The 19183-nt window shown below is 32.4% G+C and overlaps 1 protein-coding gene across 4 annotated transcripts; it reads left to right on the forward strand.

Moving 5' to 3' along the window:
• The first annotated feature begins 1530 nt into the window (after positions 1–1530).
• Positions 1531–18850, forward strand: LOC125070189 (optineurin). 4 transcript variants are annotated; one of them, XM_047679921.1, is made up of 16 exons: positions 1531–1731; positions 1883–2107; positions 3761–4003; positions 4724–4915; positions 5749–5859; positions 6522–6620; positions 7623–7748; positions 8139–8240; positions 8857–8993; positions 9966–10115; positions 10975–11065; positions 11550–11659; positions 12206–12317; positions 12602–12745; positions 14988–15083; positions 17829–18850. In XM_047679921.1, exons 2-15 carry the CDS (start codon positions 1898–1900, stop codon positions 15075–15077), a joined length of 1917 nt encoding a protein of 638 aa, XP_047535877.1. In that variant the 5' UTR covers positions 1531–1731; positions 1883–1897; the 3' UTR covers positions 15078–15083; positions 17829–18850. The 4 variants fall into 4 exon arrangements, with proteins under 4 accessions (XP_047535877.1, XP_047535876.1, XP_047535875.1 ...); XM_047679920.1 differs by lacking the exon at positions 17829–18850 and having other exon boundaries at positions 14988–15661; XM_047679919.1 differs by lacking the exons at positions 14988–15083; positions 17829–18850 and adding an exon at positions 13058–13710.
• The last annotated feature ends 333 nt before the right edge of the window (positions 18851–19183 follow it).

Genomic DNA, 19183 nt, shown 5'->3' on the forward strand with positions numbered 1-19183 from the left:
GAAAATGTTTTAATTTGTATTATTTTCATATGGAAATTTAGATTAATAGAGAATGAATTATATTATACTCTTAAAATTACCAATGCAAAAGGCGCAGACTGAATGACCATGACTTAATTTAACTACTAATATTATAAATGCGAAAGTTTGTGTGGATGGACGTACGTATGTTTATTACTCTTTCACGAAAGAACTACTGAATGGATTTGGATGAAATTTCAGAGTAATATAGGTTATACATGAGAATAACACATATACTACAATTTTTATGATTTTATGTAATTTGGTCATAATATAACGATACATATAAAGTAGAAAAAAATCTACACTCTGAGAGCTATCTTGGCATACCCTGTCTAAACTGTTGGAATTACACAAAGATGATGTACCACAAGATTGTTTGTCTTAAATATTTCTAAATAAAAGTCCAAGACAGCATATCTATCTTTTATGTGAAAACCACTATGACTAAAATAGTGAACCATAATTATAATTGAATATTCACATCTTTACATACTATAAAGCAAAGTCACTTACCGTTCTCTATCCCTGTGTATGCTTTGCTATTTAAAATTATACAACGGATTTTGATACGGTTTTTTTAATAGATAGATTAATGAAGAGGATGGTTTATTAATATGTATCATATATACACAATATAGTAGAGAAACACTGATAGTTTTAGAGGTTTCTAAAGTAATGTCGTGAATAAACACATTTTTTGCGCAAAGTAAGTGCAAAAAATGTGCAAACGCTGGCTGAACTCTACGAGATATATCAAAATAATGTGCTATATTATAAATTGTACACCTTAAAAAGGTCTTCAAAAAAGTCCACGATAGTATGTACATATATGTCTATCTCTTAGGGTCAATCCACAATAACAATTTTTTATCCTTTACTTTTTACGAGAAATAATGACTTACTTTCGAAAATCGAATTCGAATCAAAAAAAGAGCAAACCCACCACAATAATGTGATCCCCAGGGAGTGTGATTAAATAAAAAACTTCAATGAATAGAATACAGATAAAGAGAAAGTTATTAAGCATGAGAAGAAAAAATACATATCAAGGGCTATAACAGCACCACCATTTATAAACCTATTTATTTAAACTCCAGTCAAAGGGTTTTGATGCATAAACCAACTTAGCAAGGGTAGTCAAATATAAATAAAATTATTCAGATCCATTTACGTTACTAATCAAATGACTTTTCAGGATTACTGACTCATAAGAAGTTTTATAAAACATCAAAATTTCAAAACAAATAGATAATAATGAGAGTGCTGTGCACATAGGAATTGGCTTGGCTCACAAATTACAGATATCACATGAGATCTGAAAGGTCCAGAGTTCACAACTACTACTTTTACCTTAAACCGATATATTCAATTAAATTCTTAGTTTAATAGCTAATTTAGTTTTGCCGAGAGGGTACAGATTATTTCGCCAATATCACGCAGGAAGAGAACTCTGTTATGATTGAATCTGTCATTGTCACTTGTCATGCCATTGGTGGAAATAAAATTGATACAGTGTCTTGTATTGTAGGTACATAATATTGTATTTATTCAGCAAAAAAGGGAATTTGCATTGTTTTGACAGATTCTCAAATCTGAGCATTGTATAATATCAAGTATCATAGTAATCATAGTATCAGTAAGTGTGACGCACAAGGCACAAGAAATCGTAGGAAAAGGGTTTTTAGACAGAGAAGACCTACTATTTCGGTACGAATTTTATAAAATGTGTTCTGGGTACTAATACTTTTTCTAATTACAATATAACGTAAAGTCATCCACTTTAATTGATAAAATATTTTGTTTTGACATTGATGAGTTTTAATAAATTAATATGGATATATTGTAAAAATGTATGCAGGTGTCATGATAAAAAATGTCATCTAAGCCTGAAAATGATGACGACTCTTTTATAATTATCCTCGGTACGTCCCCCGGAGCAAGTATGGACGTTGAAAATTGCAATGGAATTATGAATGGTGACCCAGAACCAGTGATGCACAAATCACAGATAGAGGATGCCATGAAGGATCTGTCTGTAGAAGCTAATATGGCTTTCAAAGCTCAATTCAATCTTGCTGACAGTGTAAGTAATATTTACTTAGTATGAATTCTATAATATTAATGTTGTCTAAAAAAAACAGAGTATGCAATTTTTATAAACGAGATTAATTTATTTATTGATATACAATACCATAGGATGTTTACTAAATAAAAAAAATAATATGATAAGTATTTTCTGTGGATACTAAGATCGCAAGTTAGATCAGAGTAGGTTGATATACCTTCATTAATGTTACTTATTATATTTTATATACAAAAACTGACAATTGAGTAGATCCAAGTTCACATGAATTAATACATCTATAGATCTGTAATATGTATATAATATAATATCTGTGACTATTCATATAAAATTAAAGGTGTGCATAAACAAATATACTCTAATTTGTCTGTATTTCTTAAATTAGTCTTATATCTTATAAGTACAAGCATCACTTATACTAATAAATGTTAATATTTAGGAGCAGGATTTCATGAGTGAATAGATTTCTACAGTGTATAATGATAAACTCTTGAAGGTTTCCCAAAAAGTTCTTACATATATAAGTAGAATAAGTTCCTTTTACACATTACAGATAAGATATGAACTTTCAGTTGATTGATCTTCAAATATACAATCTGTTATGTCAGTGTAAAATAGCCTTTATGTAACTTTATAACACAGAAATGTTGATAATATTTATCTACTAATAATATCTTGATAATATTAATCGGGCAAACACTTAATTTGTTATAAGTCATCTCATGCTCAATGGTGAAGAAAAATTAACGGAGGTCAAAATATACCTTATTCAAATAGGCATACAAGTACCAAACAAGCACTTTAGAATTGTCATTTGACAAGGTTAATTTCAGTATCATTATTTGTTCTATCATTTTAATTTATAAATATATATGTGATGTTAAGTTTTAAGGATTTTTTTTACACCATTAATGTCACTGTACATTTTTATACCAAGTGTTTCAAATGTAGTCGCAATAGATATTGCTCTGGCCTAACATATTATTATCTCATTTTTATATATGTTAAAAATATATATAATCTTTATTTCTATTCCTATTAAAAATTATCTTCATTATGATCGTAAAATGAAAATAAACTATCCATGCTGTTATAATGTTCCAGACAGTTATATTTTTTTCCATTAATTATAAAAATTTGCAATTATTTAGAATTGATTTTATAATTTATCATGACTGAGTGTATATTTTATTATGAATGAAGTGTATTTAGATAACATTTCTCTTATGCAGTATTATTTAGTTAGATGACACAGCTCTAGGGAATTCACATTTTTTTAAATTAACATCAAATGTTATTTATATTAATTGTTTCAAACTTGGTTTAAATGGCAGCACATCACTTTATGTTTATTTCTTGCACTTGTTACTAAGTCAAGTGAAGTTGATTGAACTCTAATTCTCTTATTATAAGGGTTATTTATCCGTGCCTCGAGAAGCATTTATGCTCTTGGTCAAACATCTTACTTTCAACTTTATAATAGTAGTTTTAATGTTATTTATACGAAAATGTGTTTGTTAATCAATACAACTGTATTTGGAATATAACCTGCCTTATTAATTAAATACTTTAAAAAGGAACTTAATATATTTAGCTTATGCCTAGTAAAAATGAGCGTAATACAGCTGGTTATAAGTGTAAATGTTGTTTTAGCCATCTCCTGCTAGTATGATGGTGGCTAGTACGATAATAACTGATGACAGAAGTACAGAAGAGCTACAGAAACGTTTCGGTGAGTTGCTTGATGAGAACGTGGTCTTGAAGGAGACGTTGAAACAGAATAACGATTCGATGAAGGAACAGTTCATGCTGATAGCTTCCTGTCAAGAGGATATGTTAAAGACCCACAAGTTACACAGGGAGAAATTTGATGAGACAAGAGATCTAGTTGAGAGGGTAAGTATCAGTAACTAGAGCCTATTCCAATCGAGATAGGAGTACAATTGTACAGATCTTATATTTAAGTATTATTAAAACAGATTGATATATATATGTCGCAGCGACAGATAATTAAATACTTTGATTGTAATTACTCAGTTTTGAGATTTGATTCTGGATGGCCAGTGAGGTCAATCGCTCTTTGTCACTTTAAACAAACAGGGAATGTCGGTTGTCAAGAAGGAGATGACAGATGTTGTCGCGGCCTATGAAATATTTTAAAAATCAATATACGATAATACAGCTATCGATTTGTTGTATTATTTCGTGAATATGTATGACGAAGACGGTGACACCGCGCCACACAATCTTGCCGGCTCCCCGTCATATATAACTATTTATACTTTATTTACTTACAAAATTCCGACATTCGAAACGCAATACTTTCACGAATGATATCACGTCAATTCAATGTCAAAGTTTGTTTTAATTTGTCTTTACCTCTTGTGATTTATAGTCAGTAATATCAATTTTATTGTTCTTTAATACATTTTTTAATATATTGTTATTGTACTGGTTGATTCCTGGGTTCAAAACTCGGTTTATAAAAAAAAGTTATTGAGCTTCAAAAATTTAATAGTGATAGGTCAGAAATGATATAACGCCGTCGGTCCTGTGACTATTCTCTCTATCGTAGCGAATTTAATTCTCAATCCAAGAATAACTAACTCTTTGCAGCTCAGACAAGAAAACAAGCAATTAAAACACGACCTGTCACGTTTAACCGAAGCAGAGGTGAATGTCAACAATGAGACAGGCGAAAGCAAGTCTGGTGTCTCGTCGGAAATTGAATTCGTTACCTCCCCCGACGACGACACCATCGACAAGCTTACCGTGCAGCTGGAGCTAGTTGAAAAACAAAGGCGACAGGTATTTATAATAGCTGATACTAAGCTTGGGGTGAAAATTTCTCGATAGTTCCAATTGGTGAAGTTATAACTCTTGAAAAGGAATCAACCCACAACCTGATCGAAAATGAGTTAAGTATACCACAGTAGTCGTAAAGGTCGACATTTTCGATTAGATTAACTTATTTGTATGAAATATGGTACATTTATGCAAATATTTCTCCAGGAATCAATAAATACAAACAAGCACAACTATAAGCAAATACAGGTACAAACTTTAAACTTGAATAACTCAGAAGTAACATTTTGTGGGTTGGATCCTTCTAGAGAAACTACGTCCAATTACGCGTAAGCTCATATGATACGAATACGCGAAAACATCATAATTTCCTATAATCTTATTCAAAATTTCATATACAAATTAGCTTAAAGGTTGAGAGAGCAGTAACTTTGTATGAATCTTACTCGTACAAAGTTGGAATTGTCTATAACTGGTTTCCTTATAAAATTTGTAACGGGCTATCCAGTTAATTGATTCGATTTTAATCTCAAAGTCAAAGTCAAAAATCTTTATTCAATATAGAAGTGTTTGCACTTGCTTATTGATTGTCAAAAATCTACCACCGGTTCGGAATTTAGCACCTCGGACCTGAGAAGAACCGGCTAAAGAAACTCAGCGGGATATATTTTTTTTCATTTTTTTTAACCATTTTCCATGTAGGTGCAATGATAAGTATATTTTAGTTGTTTGAAACAGCCTGGAGGCGATCATTTAATTCCCAAGGTGTGCAGTCAATCTGATCGACTTTTCAGATGAGTTCAACATTTAATGAATTCTTGCTTCTGTTTTTTTAGGTAATTGTAGAAAATGAGAAATTGTCCTGGCAAAAAGAGTCCTTGGAGCACATTGTAGATGCCACTACAAAAGAAAGAGACGACGCCAAGGAAAAGTTGAAGAATGTTGAGGTAATTGTGGTTTTAACATAACAGTTTATTTTGTGATAATTTAGATACATTTTTGTTTTCACTGACTAAATTTAAAACGTGACATATAATAGCTTGTCTTCTCCCTTGAAATGCTATCTTTGGTGAATTTTCAACTAAGAAGGATTTTTTTAACAATAAAGGTAGGAGCTAGTATGATTAACCCCGGGAATCCCCCCTAGGTGTAGGGTCAGGGCGTCACGGTACATACGATCCCGTGGCGCCCACCGTGGTTTTTCAATGGGTATTCCGGTGTACCGGGGCTCACTCGGCGTCAAGGGCACCGGCGAGTTCCACATATTCCGCCCCCCCCCCCCACTTCTACATGGAGTAAACGCGTATTGCGTTTTTCCAGCGAGAAAAAAAAAGCTACAGGCACAAGGGACCTAACATAGTAGCTCCAAAGGTTAATGGCGTATTGGCGATGTAAGGAATTGTATATTACTTACCGAACCATTATCCATGGGCGGTGTTGACCACTTTTGCTCCTCCGCCTACCTATGACATTAAACCCTCCCCCTTTTTTTTAATAAATGAAATTAATTATTTACTCGAAAATAAATATGAATTCAAAATGGAATAGTGTGAATTCGCAATAATTATAAAATTACCATAACAAATAATATTACTGTTTGTACTTTTAGCTTCAACTGTCGAACAAAGAAAACGACCATATGCAGGAGTTACAAAAACTAAACTTCATCATCAACGACTTGCAAAGTAAATTAAAGTCGTCCAGCTCTGTAAGTACACGGATGATTATGTTCTGACCAATTTCGGTGATAGATTTTATTTTCAATAAGCTACTCACACACTAAGAATAGAAACTATGCTACTCACACACTAAGAATAGAAAGGGTCCAAAAAAGATTTTTATGGCACTTATCATATTTCGAAAAACTCGGAAAGAAAAAGCTATCATACAAAGAAAAATTAAAGCATTTTAAAATGTCTTCTTTAAGTAAGCGTAGAGTATTGTTGGACCTTATATTCATATATAAAATCTTCAACAATCTCATTGACTGCCCTCAGCTTCTTGAACTTTTTAAATTTAGGATACCATATAAGATTCCCCGACATCCAATTCCTACGTTTCAACCACCCTTTCGTACCACCGTGTATGGTAAAGGATCGCCGATACCTCGCATGTGTAGCACATTTAATACATGGCTCACAAACGAACCTAGAGATATTTTCTCCCTTGGACTCAGCCAGTTTCGTGCACTTTTGATGGAAAAGATTCCTAATTAGATGTGTAAAATAAGTGTTTTCCCCTATTGCCTGTTATATAACATTTTGTATAATTCACATAGGTTAAAATTAAAAATATAGATCTGTATACAACATAGATTTTTTGCATGTTGTACACGCCTGTAAGTGGCATACATATTAGTATTTAAGACTTAGATGTTTAAGATTTTATCGTGAATGCTGTATATGTTATGCTGTTGGTGTGTCTAAATAAATAAATAAAAAAAAAAAATAAGAGTTGACTGCGCAGTATATTTTATAGTGCCCAAGTTTGTGCGCAAACACAAGTTTTCTCTGGATTCCGATGGGATGGCATTCCAACACGACTGGAATAATTCGCAGGATGTTTACCTTTAACGATGAACACGAGATGAATTATAAAGGAAATATTGAGCACATCAAAATCTATTCATACTATTTTGAACCAAGAATTTTCAATGAAGACACTCGTGAACACTTGGCCATCTTAAAAGCTGTGATGTATTTGCTTCCAGAATGTATCCCCAGAGGAGTTAAGGAACCGAGAGGCGTACACACAACAGCTGGAAGGGAAATATTCTATGTTGCAGAGTGAGTTAAAGAAAGCTCAAATCAAAATTATAGACTTGGAAAACGTAAAAGTAAGTTCATATCTGTATAATCAATAAATAAATATGGATTATCAAAAAGTATATTCTTAGTTTTATAAAGTTAATAATTTCGATTTAATTTAAGTAAAAAGTTATATATAACTAAATAGCTTGAAATTTACAAATGTTACATAATGAAATGTTTTACTTCGTGCTTAATAGTTAATAGTTATCTTTGATATTGGTCTAATTATCACTAACTGATATAAAATAAATGGGTTTCTATGTGTGTGTGCGTTGCACGGGGAGGCGGTAGTGGTTCCCAATGGCTAAAGTTTTTATATCAAATCTCATGTTATATGTCATACTATATTTTTACTATTTGTTTAAAATATTCTTTAATTATTTGTTATAAGTACATTATAAAAAACCTGTTTTAAGTTGGAGTTCACGCAGCACAAGTCCGGAACATTGGAGACGGTGAAGATGTACAAAGAGCAGATACAAGAGTTAAACAATAGAATAAAAGAGATCCAGAAAACGGTGAGACAATCGAAATCAAATACTTTAGTCAAGTAGGCTTATAGTAGGGTAGTATGGTTTACAAGTAATTTTGAATCGTCATTTAACAAATTTCCGAATGTAGGTTCTACTGAGAAGACCGGCAAGATACTTAGTAGTTACTCTTTTTCAACATTTAAAAATACAAAGTCATGTTAGTTAAATACATACTTCCATACATACACTGGAAGTCAACAAGTATTAGCTGCACGCTTTTTTATCATTTATATGTATGTGTATGCTCGTGCAGTTGTTGTCATATATAGTTCAAAAGTTTGTGCGCAAACACAGGTTTACCCACAGGTGTGTTTCTATTGCCACTTTCTTATAATCCGATAGGACGCAAAATGGGACTAAATTTGATGAAACTTGGTTCAAAAGAGGCTTGAATCCCAAGACATACATATATAGGACATAGTTTATTGGTAGAGTTGTATTCAAGTTCTTGAAGAATTTTTGTCATGAACTGGATTTCATGCGGGCGATGCTTGGTTCAGCTAGTGAGTCATAATTGAGTAATACACCTGTACATACATACATAAACTGTTTGAGTGTGAGTGTGTGCGACTGTTATGTTAAATTAGTAAACTTTTTCCAGGTATTCCAGCCAGTTCGCTTTTCGATCAGCTCCGAAAACGAGTCGTTACCGGAATATGCGAACTATATGTCCAGTGTGAAGCTCTACGACAGAACCCTTAAACACCTCTCCGAGTATTTAGATACGTTGACTAATGGGTAAGAACTTATTGATTTAAACGAATAAACCTATTTTATACAATAATTTGGTCAGAAGACTCCGTTATAATGCAAAGATTAATTAAGGAGATAAGTTGTAACTAATTAATATTTCCATACTATTCTCCGCCTCGCACAACCACTCTGTGGAACTATTCTAGCGGCAAGATACGATGGCCGTTTTGACACATTAAAAAAGTGATGTGAAATGTAAATTTATTATCGATATAATATATTCAAATCTTTGTTTTATTTTGCAAGTAATTTAATTCAAGTTTTTGTTGCAAGTAGTATCTGATTAAAAAGGTTTAATAAAAAAAATATAAAATAAGTTTAAGTAATATATTCGAACGAAATCAATTTAAATCAAAAATTGGAATTAGAATGAATAACTTTATAAACACATTACAATAAACATATATAAATAAAATAAATAGTTTATAAAATAGATAAAATATTTACTGTCAACACAAATATAACACCGACTACGAGGTCGAGTGTGAGAGTGTACACGTACGTACACGTTTACGCAAAAAAATAAATAAAATAAAAGTTATCTTCGCGGTACCCTAATATTTATAGTTTAGAAATCACATTCGATACATTTTATGACTAACTGCACGTCACTATTGACAATAAAGAACAACAATTTGCTCCTTTGATGTAATTATTTATTAAATACGAAACTTCATGAGCGGGCAAACTTCAAAACGGCCATCATAGCGTGCCGCTACTATAACTGTCGTCGGTGATTTTTCCGAAATCATATGACTTGGGTATTCTCAAGATGGGAGCCTATTCATTCAAAAAAAAATGCCGGCAACTCACCTGCATACCGGAGGTTGCTGGTTTACTAGTGGTGGTAGTCACTTACCATCAGATGAGCTTCATTCGAGCCATAAAAAAAAAACCTATCATGTGTTAATATGGTTTCGAGTAATGAATCTACGTTCAATATTTATTAACTTTCAGATTATCAGACAGCCTGGTCCATACGTTAGGAGTGATCGCAAGTCTGCAAGACTTCAAGTTGGAACGAGCTTCGGTGGACAGGGTGATGGGCGGGCTCGCTGAGGTGAAGCAAATGATAGAGAAGCAACACAGCGCTGCCCTCAGCAATCTGTAAGTTTTCTCTAAATTAACTTGGGACAATGCTATAACTGGTTAGCCATGACTTTCTCAGCGGTGTTGAAGCGCTGTTGTTTGGCGGTCTTATCAATAATATCACATTTTGAACTCTTAAATGCTTTCAGGGAACTTACAATACAGTACCTGTACGAAACCTCAGTCCCAGGAGGCTTACTTACATGTACAGCCTGTAAATTTCCCACTGCTGGTCTAAGGCCTCCTCTCCCTTTGAGGAGAAGGTTAGGAGCATATTCCACCACGCTACTCCAAATGCGGGCTGGGGCAGAATTTCTTTGAAATTACACGTCAACAGGTTCCCTTACGATGTTACCTTCACCGCCAAGCACGAGAAGTATTATAAACACAAATTAAGCACATGAAAATTCAGTGGTCCTTGCCTATATTTGAACTCTCAATAATCGGTCATCAATAATGGGTCATCTTCGACGACCAATCTTTAATTTAAATATTCCATGCGATGTACTAATAACTGTTATATGAAACACTACAAACTGCTCTTGAAAATTTTTGATTATAATACAAATTTCTTTCCTTTAAATTCTTATATCAACTGTAATTTGACTTCCAAAGTTCCGATAGCAACTTTGCCGACAATCAAATCGCCATGTTTCAGCGAATCCAAAATGAGTATGTAATGATTATTCAAGATTTCGACCAATGATATCGCGCTAATTTAATGTGGAAGTTGTTTATATTGCTGTTCTTTATTCTGTTTCACACCGACGCAATATTAGGAACCGAACAGGACAAGGCTATACAAATTACGTAAGAAAGAAGCAGATGTAGTTTTGTTACTGAATGCCAGTACATATTCAAATATTTCAATTTTCAGAGGTCAAGTTCGAGGCGCGCTGTCTATTTTCGAAGGGATATTTAAAGATTTTAACGAGCTCCTTAAAAAGTCAGTCACGAAATCCGAAAATGTAAGTAAAGATTTATGTATCTGTAAATTTATGATCTTAGAAATTAATATTATATATATGAACATATATATATATATATAAGCCCGCTCCTCCGTGGTAAATTTTATCCGACGCTCATGTATAGGTGATGTTTTAGTGTGCGTGAGACGACTACGAGTAAGGACAGCAAAAAATTACAAATTAGTATAATTTTTTGTTGAAATAATTTTATTAAGATATCTTATTTGAAGTTCGTGTATATAAATAATGTGGGTAAAAACATGTCTATATAGGATTTTTTATTAAAATAAATTTAAACTTTGTCGCTCTCTTAGTCTTTCATTAACACTAAGGCATCTCGGTGGTACGAACGTCACCTAACTTATGCGAGCTGATAGGTTAACGTGGAGAAGCGCGCCTCTGTGAGCGAATGGTGAATTGAGCTATACCTCATTTTATTCATTCCGTTTTGTTTATTTGGGTGTTTCAAACTATCACCCCGCAGACGCCGGCGCAGCTGTCGGCGGCGCTGCTGGCGCGCGCGCGCGAGGTGTCGGCGCTGCGCGCGGAGCTGGCCGACTGCGAGCTGCTGCGCGCGCAGCTCGACTCCTACCGGTACGACGACCCCCCTCCTCCGCCGCCTGAAGAGACAGTAACTTCGCCTAGCAGACTACCCGTTAGGCTCCGAGTCGAATTTAATATACCACTATTGGTATCGCTATCTATAAAGAATATATAGTATACTAGCTGAACTAGCGCGAGATTTAAAAAAAATACCTATCGGACAGTAGGTAATGGTCACACCCCTTTTACCCTCTTGAGAGGTGAATAAAAAAAAGTCAACGAGATTCCATCTTCATACCAAATTTCATAAAAATCGGTGCGGCAGTTTTAGCGTGAAGAATTAGCAGACTGAGTTACTTTCACATCTTATTAAATTAGCTGAGATTGTTGCATACTTTTTAATTTATAAGACTAATTGATGGATATACACTAAAAATATTCCTATCTCTTTCTTATTTGTGAGACTAAAGAGAGCTAGTGAGCTGGTTACTGGCTCGCTCTCATAGAATGCCGTTTAGGAATGTTAGATTATTTTTTAAATAGATTTTATTTGACATTGAAATAAATTAATGCAAAACTATTTATAAATATTTTCAGAAGTGACTTCGAAGCTGAACGAGAGGCGAGGGAGAAGATGGCGAGTGAGAAGGAGATCATACTCACAGATCTCAGAACCGCTCAGCGAAAAATACAGGAACTCACAACTCAGGTAATGCAATGAGCACCTAACTAATACTACTTTCTAGCGTGGCATGTTTCCAGTGTTGGCATAAAACCCCTTTGATCACACTGGTCTAATAGCCTATTATACATTGTTGTGTTTTTATTACCGACATATGCAGGTTTTCTCACGCTTTTTACATTCAAAGCCGAGCCGAGCACATGAAATCTTAGTTATGTTTTTCCAGACTGAACCCATAATCGTCGTTTGAGATTGACTGGTTCTAATCACTGAACTATCTATTTACCTTAAAAATATGATTCGTTCGATAGTTGGAAAAAATCCGCGCACTAAACCCGGCGTTACACAAGAGCGTCACCACGAATCGACCGACCACCGCGTCTGCTAGACCTGCCACCACGACGGCCGCCACCAGCGCTACATCTGCCAGCACCACCACTACCACCGGCAATATGGTGAGTTACAATCATCTGTCAATTCCATTTAAGTATAGATTTTGACAAGTAATATTCCACCATTACCCGATGACCTCCGTATCTCGATACATTAAAGTGACCAATTACAAATATTTAAAAAAAAAAAATAGTGTTAATTTTTTTACGCTAGTTTTTCTCAGATTTTATGAATTCATTTCCGAATCGATGATAATTTTTTTGAGATTCAGTAAGTGAAACTTGTGAATTGAATATTTTTTGAAAAATAACTGTTTATTAAATAAGTTTAGAATTCAATTAAGAAGAAATTGTTATAATTTCAAACAAACAAAGGTCCGCAAAAAGAAGAAAGTCGTAAACAAAAGTAAGGAAGTCGTACACGAGACGACGCCTCCCCCGCTGCGGTTCGACTGCCCAGTCTGCGACCAGCCTTTCAAGACCCTCATTCTATTAGAACAACACGTCGACTCTTGCTTATTATAAAAATATAGGATTTAATTAGCAAATTTAGTTATGCAGTTACGTACCTAACGCTTATTAAATGTATATGCTGGTTCCACACAATCTTTCAAACTTTAAGATGTTGACGGTACCTTAATCAGGGAATTGTTTGGGAAACGTGTTTCGAACTCGACAGTAATTTTAGGAGGCCGACCTAGATCAATATATATATTTTTTTCACTGCCAATAATTTAATAGGTTAAGTTAAAATTATTTAAATTTAAGTCTAAGTCTGTTTGGCTGTTCGATGTACTGTCAGTATAACCAATCCAAATGCAACGATCACAATCCTGAAACACTTTTTCATAAAAGTAAACACTATCGACGTCTCTACATAGGTCAAAGCTTATAACAAGTCTCTGTTTTACAAACCTTTCATTTGAAAGGCCTTACATAAGTCAAATACTTATCAAATATGTAAAATTTTTTTAATCGAACCATTTTTTTAGCAATCCAACTAAAAAGGACTATTTTGAAAGTATGACGTATGTGAACCCAGCTTTACATTTCTTTACTGTAATTAGTTTTTTTTTTGTTATATATATTATTAAAATAATTTAAAATAGATAAAGCGTCTCGAATTGAAAGTTTCATTTATAAATAATGCATTTTTTTTATAATGTTTAATAAATTATTATTTAAATTTTAACGCACAATATGTTTTAATATTACGAAGTTTGTATGGACGGATAAAAAGACATTTCATTCGGTAAGATTAGTTAGTATGGATGTTTGTGTTTAAATGGCGTGTTTATTGATATTAAAACTGTTTTAAAAATTAATTTGCATGATATATTTTGCAAGAATTTAAAGTTTTTCTATTTCATGTGTTGTTTTCTATAACAATTAACATAATCGTTTTTTAATATCGTGTGAAAAAGATTAACATGATGTTAAGTGGTCTGTACCGCCCATAGACATAGACGCTTTTGCTTCGCCAATGCGCCAACCGACCTTGGGAACTAAAATATTATGTCCTCTGTGCCTGTAGTTACATTGGCTCACTCACTCGTCAAACCGGACACACAATAATACCAAGTATTGCTATTTGGCTGCCGAAGGTCTGATGTGTGGATGGTACCTATTTAGACGGATTTAACACCAAGAAAAGGTACCACCCGCTCATCAGATATCCTACCGAAAAGCAGCAATACTTAGTATTGTTGTGTTCCGGTTTGAAGGTTTGAGTGTAAATACAGAGACAAGAGACATAACATCTTATTTCCTTGGGCTGATGGCGCATTGGCGATATAAGGAATGGTTAATATAATTTTCTTACAGAGTCTATGTCTATGGGTGGTAGTGAACACCTACCATCAGGTGGTCTATTTGCCGGTCCTAGTCACAATATACTTATAGAGATGAGACATCTTTAAGTCTTCAAAGTTCCAAAAATATATGTGCTTGTTATGTTTGAGTGAAAAATGAGTGATCCAATCTACGAATTAACAATGTGTGGTATGCCTAATAAATATAATATAAACATAGCTTTATATAAACGCATACAATATAACCTTAAAACAATTTACTACTAAGTTATCCTTTGCTCAACTTTCTTCCTACTCATATTAAGATAAGATAGATAGATTTATATATAGGAAGACACGTGTATTTTATAGCTATCCTGTTTTAATTGATTAAGATAGAAAGAGATAGTAATAATAATATATTGGCGATAACATACAACATACATAACAAAAAACTAACATTATTTTTTATCGTAGAATATTCTAAAAATTAAACAAATGTTTTTCATTTGTAGGTCTACACTTGTCCAAAATGTATGAAGTTCTCGAGCGACCAGTACAAAGTAATGGAGGATCACTTCGATTTCTGCTTGGATGACTTTTGAACAGGTGTAAGTATCGTCGTCCTTGTCACACTACTAGTCTGAATGTGTAAATTCGTATGTGTTAGAGTGTATACGATATAGTTACCGTTAGTTTGAATTCTGTTATATAATATTTCAAAGCTGTATATGTATCTATTGTATTTAATTTTATAACACGTGTCGATTAAGAGATTATTTATAAACGGCGGAAAGTGCATAAATTAGGATCGATAGCAAAATTATTTTAATTATTTCTTATTGAATTGAAACTGTGTTCGTCGTAAATTAATTAATTAGTCTTTTAATGATTTTCAGAGTTAAGATATACAAAAAAAAAGAGTGTGAGTGAGGTGTCATTATCTCGAATTCCATTTATAAAATATCTGTATTGGCACGGGTTAACTTGATGAATTAAACGGATGATTTTGGTCAACAAATGTTTTATATCTGACATTTCAACTACTATGAAAAATCATGTACAGTTCCGCACGTTTATATACAAAATTAATAATATGATATATAATTTTAAAATATCGACGAATGAAATTGTATAATAACAGAGGTGATTATCGTATTTTTCCTTTTAAAGTAGCGTCAGAATAAAAAATATAATAACAAAAGTCTGCTTCGTTACCTTTTTTATTTAGTAAATAAAATGTTTTGTGAAAATTGTATTGATATTTGTCAGAATAAAATTATTATGCTTTAAAATACACATTAATGTGTGAGAGATGCTTCCATTATACTTTAGTGAGTCGTTAAGTGTCGGTGCCATTCATATAGTCAAAAGATTTATAAACAAGGATACGAGTATTTAATATAATATTTTATTACGCACACTTTATAAGCAATAAAAGAGGTATGATATTTTATAAATGTTGTGTATAGTTTTAGACTTCCTTTTCATAAGGTATTGTCCCGCTATAAAATAATTCACGACTTTTTAAGATATAAACGATTATTAAAAAAACATCTAGTTGTATCGTGGGACTCCCGGAACGAATTTTCTTTCGCTATATAGAATTTTAAATAACAGATACAATGAGATAAATTTACATTACAAAATAAAAAATGATAATAATCAAATTTTTTATGAAAAATACCGTCTTACATTAACAGCCTGTAAATTTCCCACTGCTGGGCTAAGGCCTCCGCTCCCTTTGAGGAGAAGGATTTGGAGCACATTCCACCACGATGCTCGATACACTTATAGCAGAATTTCGTTGAAATTAGACACATGCAGGTTTCATGATGTTTTTTTTCACCGCCGAGCACGAGATGTTTGGTGGTGTTTGCCTGGGTTCGAACCCGCAATCATCCATACCACTGGACCATCTCGGCTCTCTACAAATACCGTCTCAATTGCAACAATAGCAAATGTAAGCTTAAATATTTTTATATAAAATCTTATGTATAATAGAATTAGAAAGAGTAAAATGTCGCCTTTTCGTTGCATGACGATTTCTGCTAGTTCAGTCTACTGTAAGCCGCGTAAAAGAACTTCGTTCCAATAGTTGTAGATAAAATTTTGGTTTTAGTTTCTTATGAAGAGATAAAAGTATTTTAATATTCAGGTAGTTTTCTATCAATGTCATGGTATGACATTGATAGAAAACTACCTGAATATTGAATATTGAGTGTTGTCTGTGAGTTCCTAGACTTTTTTAAACTTCTGTTATGTATTATTTTTTTTTTAGTTTTTTAAATGATTAGGTAATCATTTTATAATTTAGACAATCTTATTAATAATTTAATATCGATTTTATAGTTAAACCAATAAAAATCAATTCAATAAAAGTTTAATACAGCATTGAAATTTTATTCATTTAATTTGAATTCAATTATTTATTAAGGTCTTTGCGACTGACTTAGGAAAAACAATTTTAAAATGTTAAAGAATAATAAAGGCGATTGGTTACCAATGTTGAATTGAATCGTAAACAAATGTCGGTAGAATCGTATCAAACGAACACGCTATAGTAATCGTAACATTTTGACAAAAAAGCGTCGGGGAAATTGACACCTTTCTACGACGATTTAAGCACCAATAGCGTCAAAAGAAAAATATTTTCGAAAACATTAATATAGCAGATGTATCGATTTAAAAAATAAATTAGTGTTGCAATGTCAAATAAATGTACACGTCTTGTTGCTTGAGTTTTGTTGCGTCTCCGTTCATTATAGTAAAACTTATGTAACATTTTTATTTTGGATCACTATGCATGACGCCTTCAACCAAATTAAGATGTCAAGTTTAAAAAATTAAAAATATTTACTGTTACTAAAAAAAAAAATATGCATACTTCTACATGAAAGGGTATATTAATTTAATAAATTATCAACAGCTTTTTAACTGGTCGGTGTTTTTCGAACATCTGCAAAATACTTTTTAATTTTTAAAAATTAAGTTAAGTAACTTTAGGAATTGAAATAGTTAAATAAGTTGACATTTAATATAATATAGACAAGTTTATAAAAATATACATAATATAGGGTACATTTCACACTGATGATTAAGCGAAATTTTGCAAAGCTATTATGTAATTAAACATTCCGCATTGTGAAAGAGCCCTAATATCTAAATGTAATATTTGTTTTTTTATATTTCTAGCGTCACCTTTTTATATATTAAGTATGATCAGGATGAGTATTATTTTTAATCAATTTTAAATAGTAAATTAAGGAAATTTAAATTTCGAACACTATAATTTCTTTATTATCTGTTTCAATATAAAATTGTACATAAAAGATAATGATTGTATTTACTTTTAGGGTGCTATTATGTGGATATACTTATAATCGTCTTAGAAAATGAAACATTTAAGCAAACTCATTAACAGTTGTATCGGCCGTCATTGAAGTACGCAAAAAAAAAAATAGTTTATAAAACTTAGATATAGTATAATATTATTTGTAATATTTGGAATTATTTATACGTCGAGAACGCGACTTCAAATTAGAGTGATTGTTAAAAGACTGCCTGTTCCTAATAAATAGTTTAGTAAATTATATATGTCATGCTTCATTTTCTCATTAGTCCAGTCATTATAGACATTTGGATGTGCAAATGCTGAGAAGGCTGATTATTAGAATATATTGTTGGTGTGCGTTGTTCTGTAAGTTCACCACCATCTTGAGAAAAGGGTTGAATTTCGTTTTATGGCCCTAACTCGGCTGTGTGTCGTGATACGGGAATTATGATAGGCCAAATTTTTGTTGCTTCATTTATAATCTACAATTTAGGTCCTATAAATTTTAAACATATCTCTGATGGTTATTGAGATATCCCATAGAACGCACATAGAATATCGAGGTCGACAATTTAAAGTTAAGTTTTTCTAAGTTTTCCTACAACATATCCAAAAATCAGCCTTTTTGGTTCATTTGCATTTCTCGGCCTGCTTTTGTATATGATGACTGGACCACATTGTTAGTTTCAAATGTATGTATATTTATTTTATAAAAGATTTCTGACATTGACACATCGGTTCTTAAATAATTAGTAAAGCAAAGGCTCAAACCTCAATGTACTATGCATCAGCTATGTAAGTGAATATTATATTTTATTATTTGAAAAATTCAACCAGATGCCAGACTTGTCATTATAATATTTAGTACTATATTGGTTTTGTATTTTATTTTCAAATGTTCTTTGTGATATTTAATTTGTAATTCTGATTTTAAATATTTTATGACAAATTTTGATTCAATTTGTAGCTGTGGAGATTCTCTGTTTTGGAATGTATTGCGGATAAGATGGAATTGTAATTGTTTTATTATAAAATAAAGTTATTCTTTTACCAAGTTGTTTCAATTATCTTATTTTCATCTACAATAATATATATATTGTACAAATTAATTCCGACTGTTGTTTAAGCTGTATTTTACCCTGTACGAGTTAGCTTGATCTTTTTGACGGACGGGCTAGTGATGAGAAACAGAAAATGTAACATATATAACAGTCGATGGAACGATGGAATGCGTAATTCAAATTAGAATTAAATTTTTTAAACTTTTTTTTTTTAAGAGTTATACAAGCTAAAGAGACCCCAATCAAAAGGACCCCCGTTCCTAACAATAACTTAACAATGGTCTTTAATAAGTTATTTTGTAATCGATATTTGTAG

Source organism: Vanessa atalanta, chromosome 17, assembly GCF_905147765.1.
Source record: "Vanessa atalanta chromosome 17, ilVanAtal1.2, whole genome shotgun sequence".
Taxonomy (NCBI): domain Eukaryota; kingdom Metazoa; phylum Arthropoda; class Insecta; order Lepidoptera; family Nymphalidae; genus Vanessa; species Vanessa atalanta.

Bases quoted from the DNA above. Each gene is read 5' to 3' on its own strand.
- LOC125070189 (XM_047679919.1), top strand. From the start codon at position 1,898: ATGTCATCTAAGCCTGAAAATGATGACGACTCTTTTATAATTATCCTC. The intron at 4,004-4,723 runs GTAAGTATCAGT...AACTCTTTGCAG, and splicing joins CAAGAGATCTAGTTGAGAGG to CTCAGACAAGAAAACAAGCA. The intron at 10,116-10,974 runs GTAAGTTTTCTC...TTCAATTTTCAG, and splicing joins AGCGCTGCCCTCAGCAATCT to AGGTCAAGTTCGAGGCGCGC.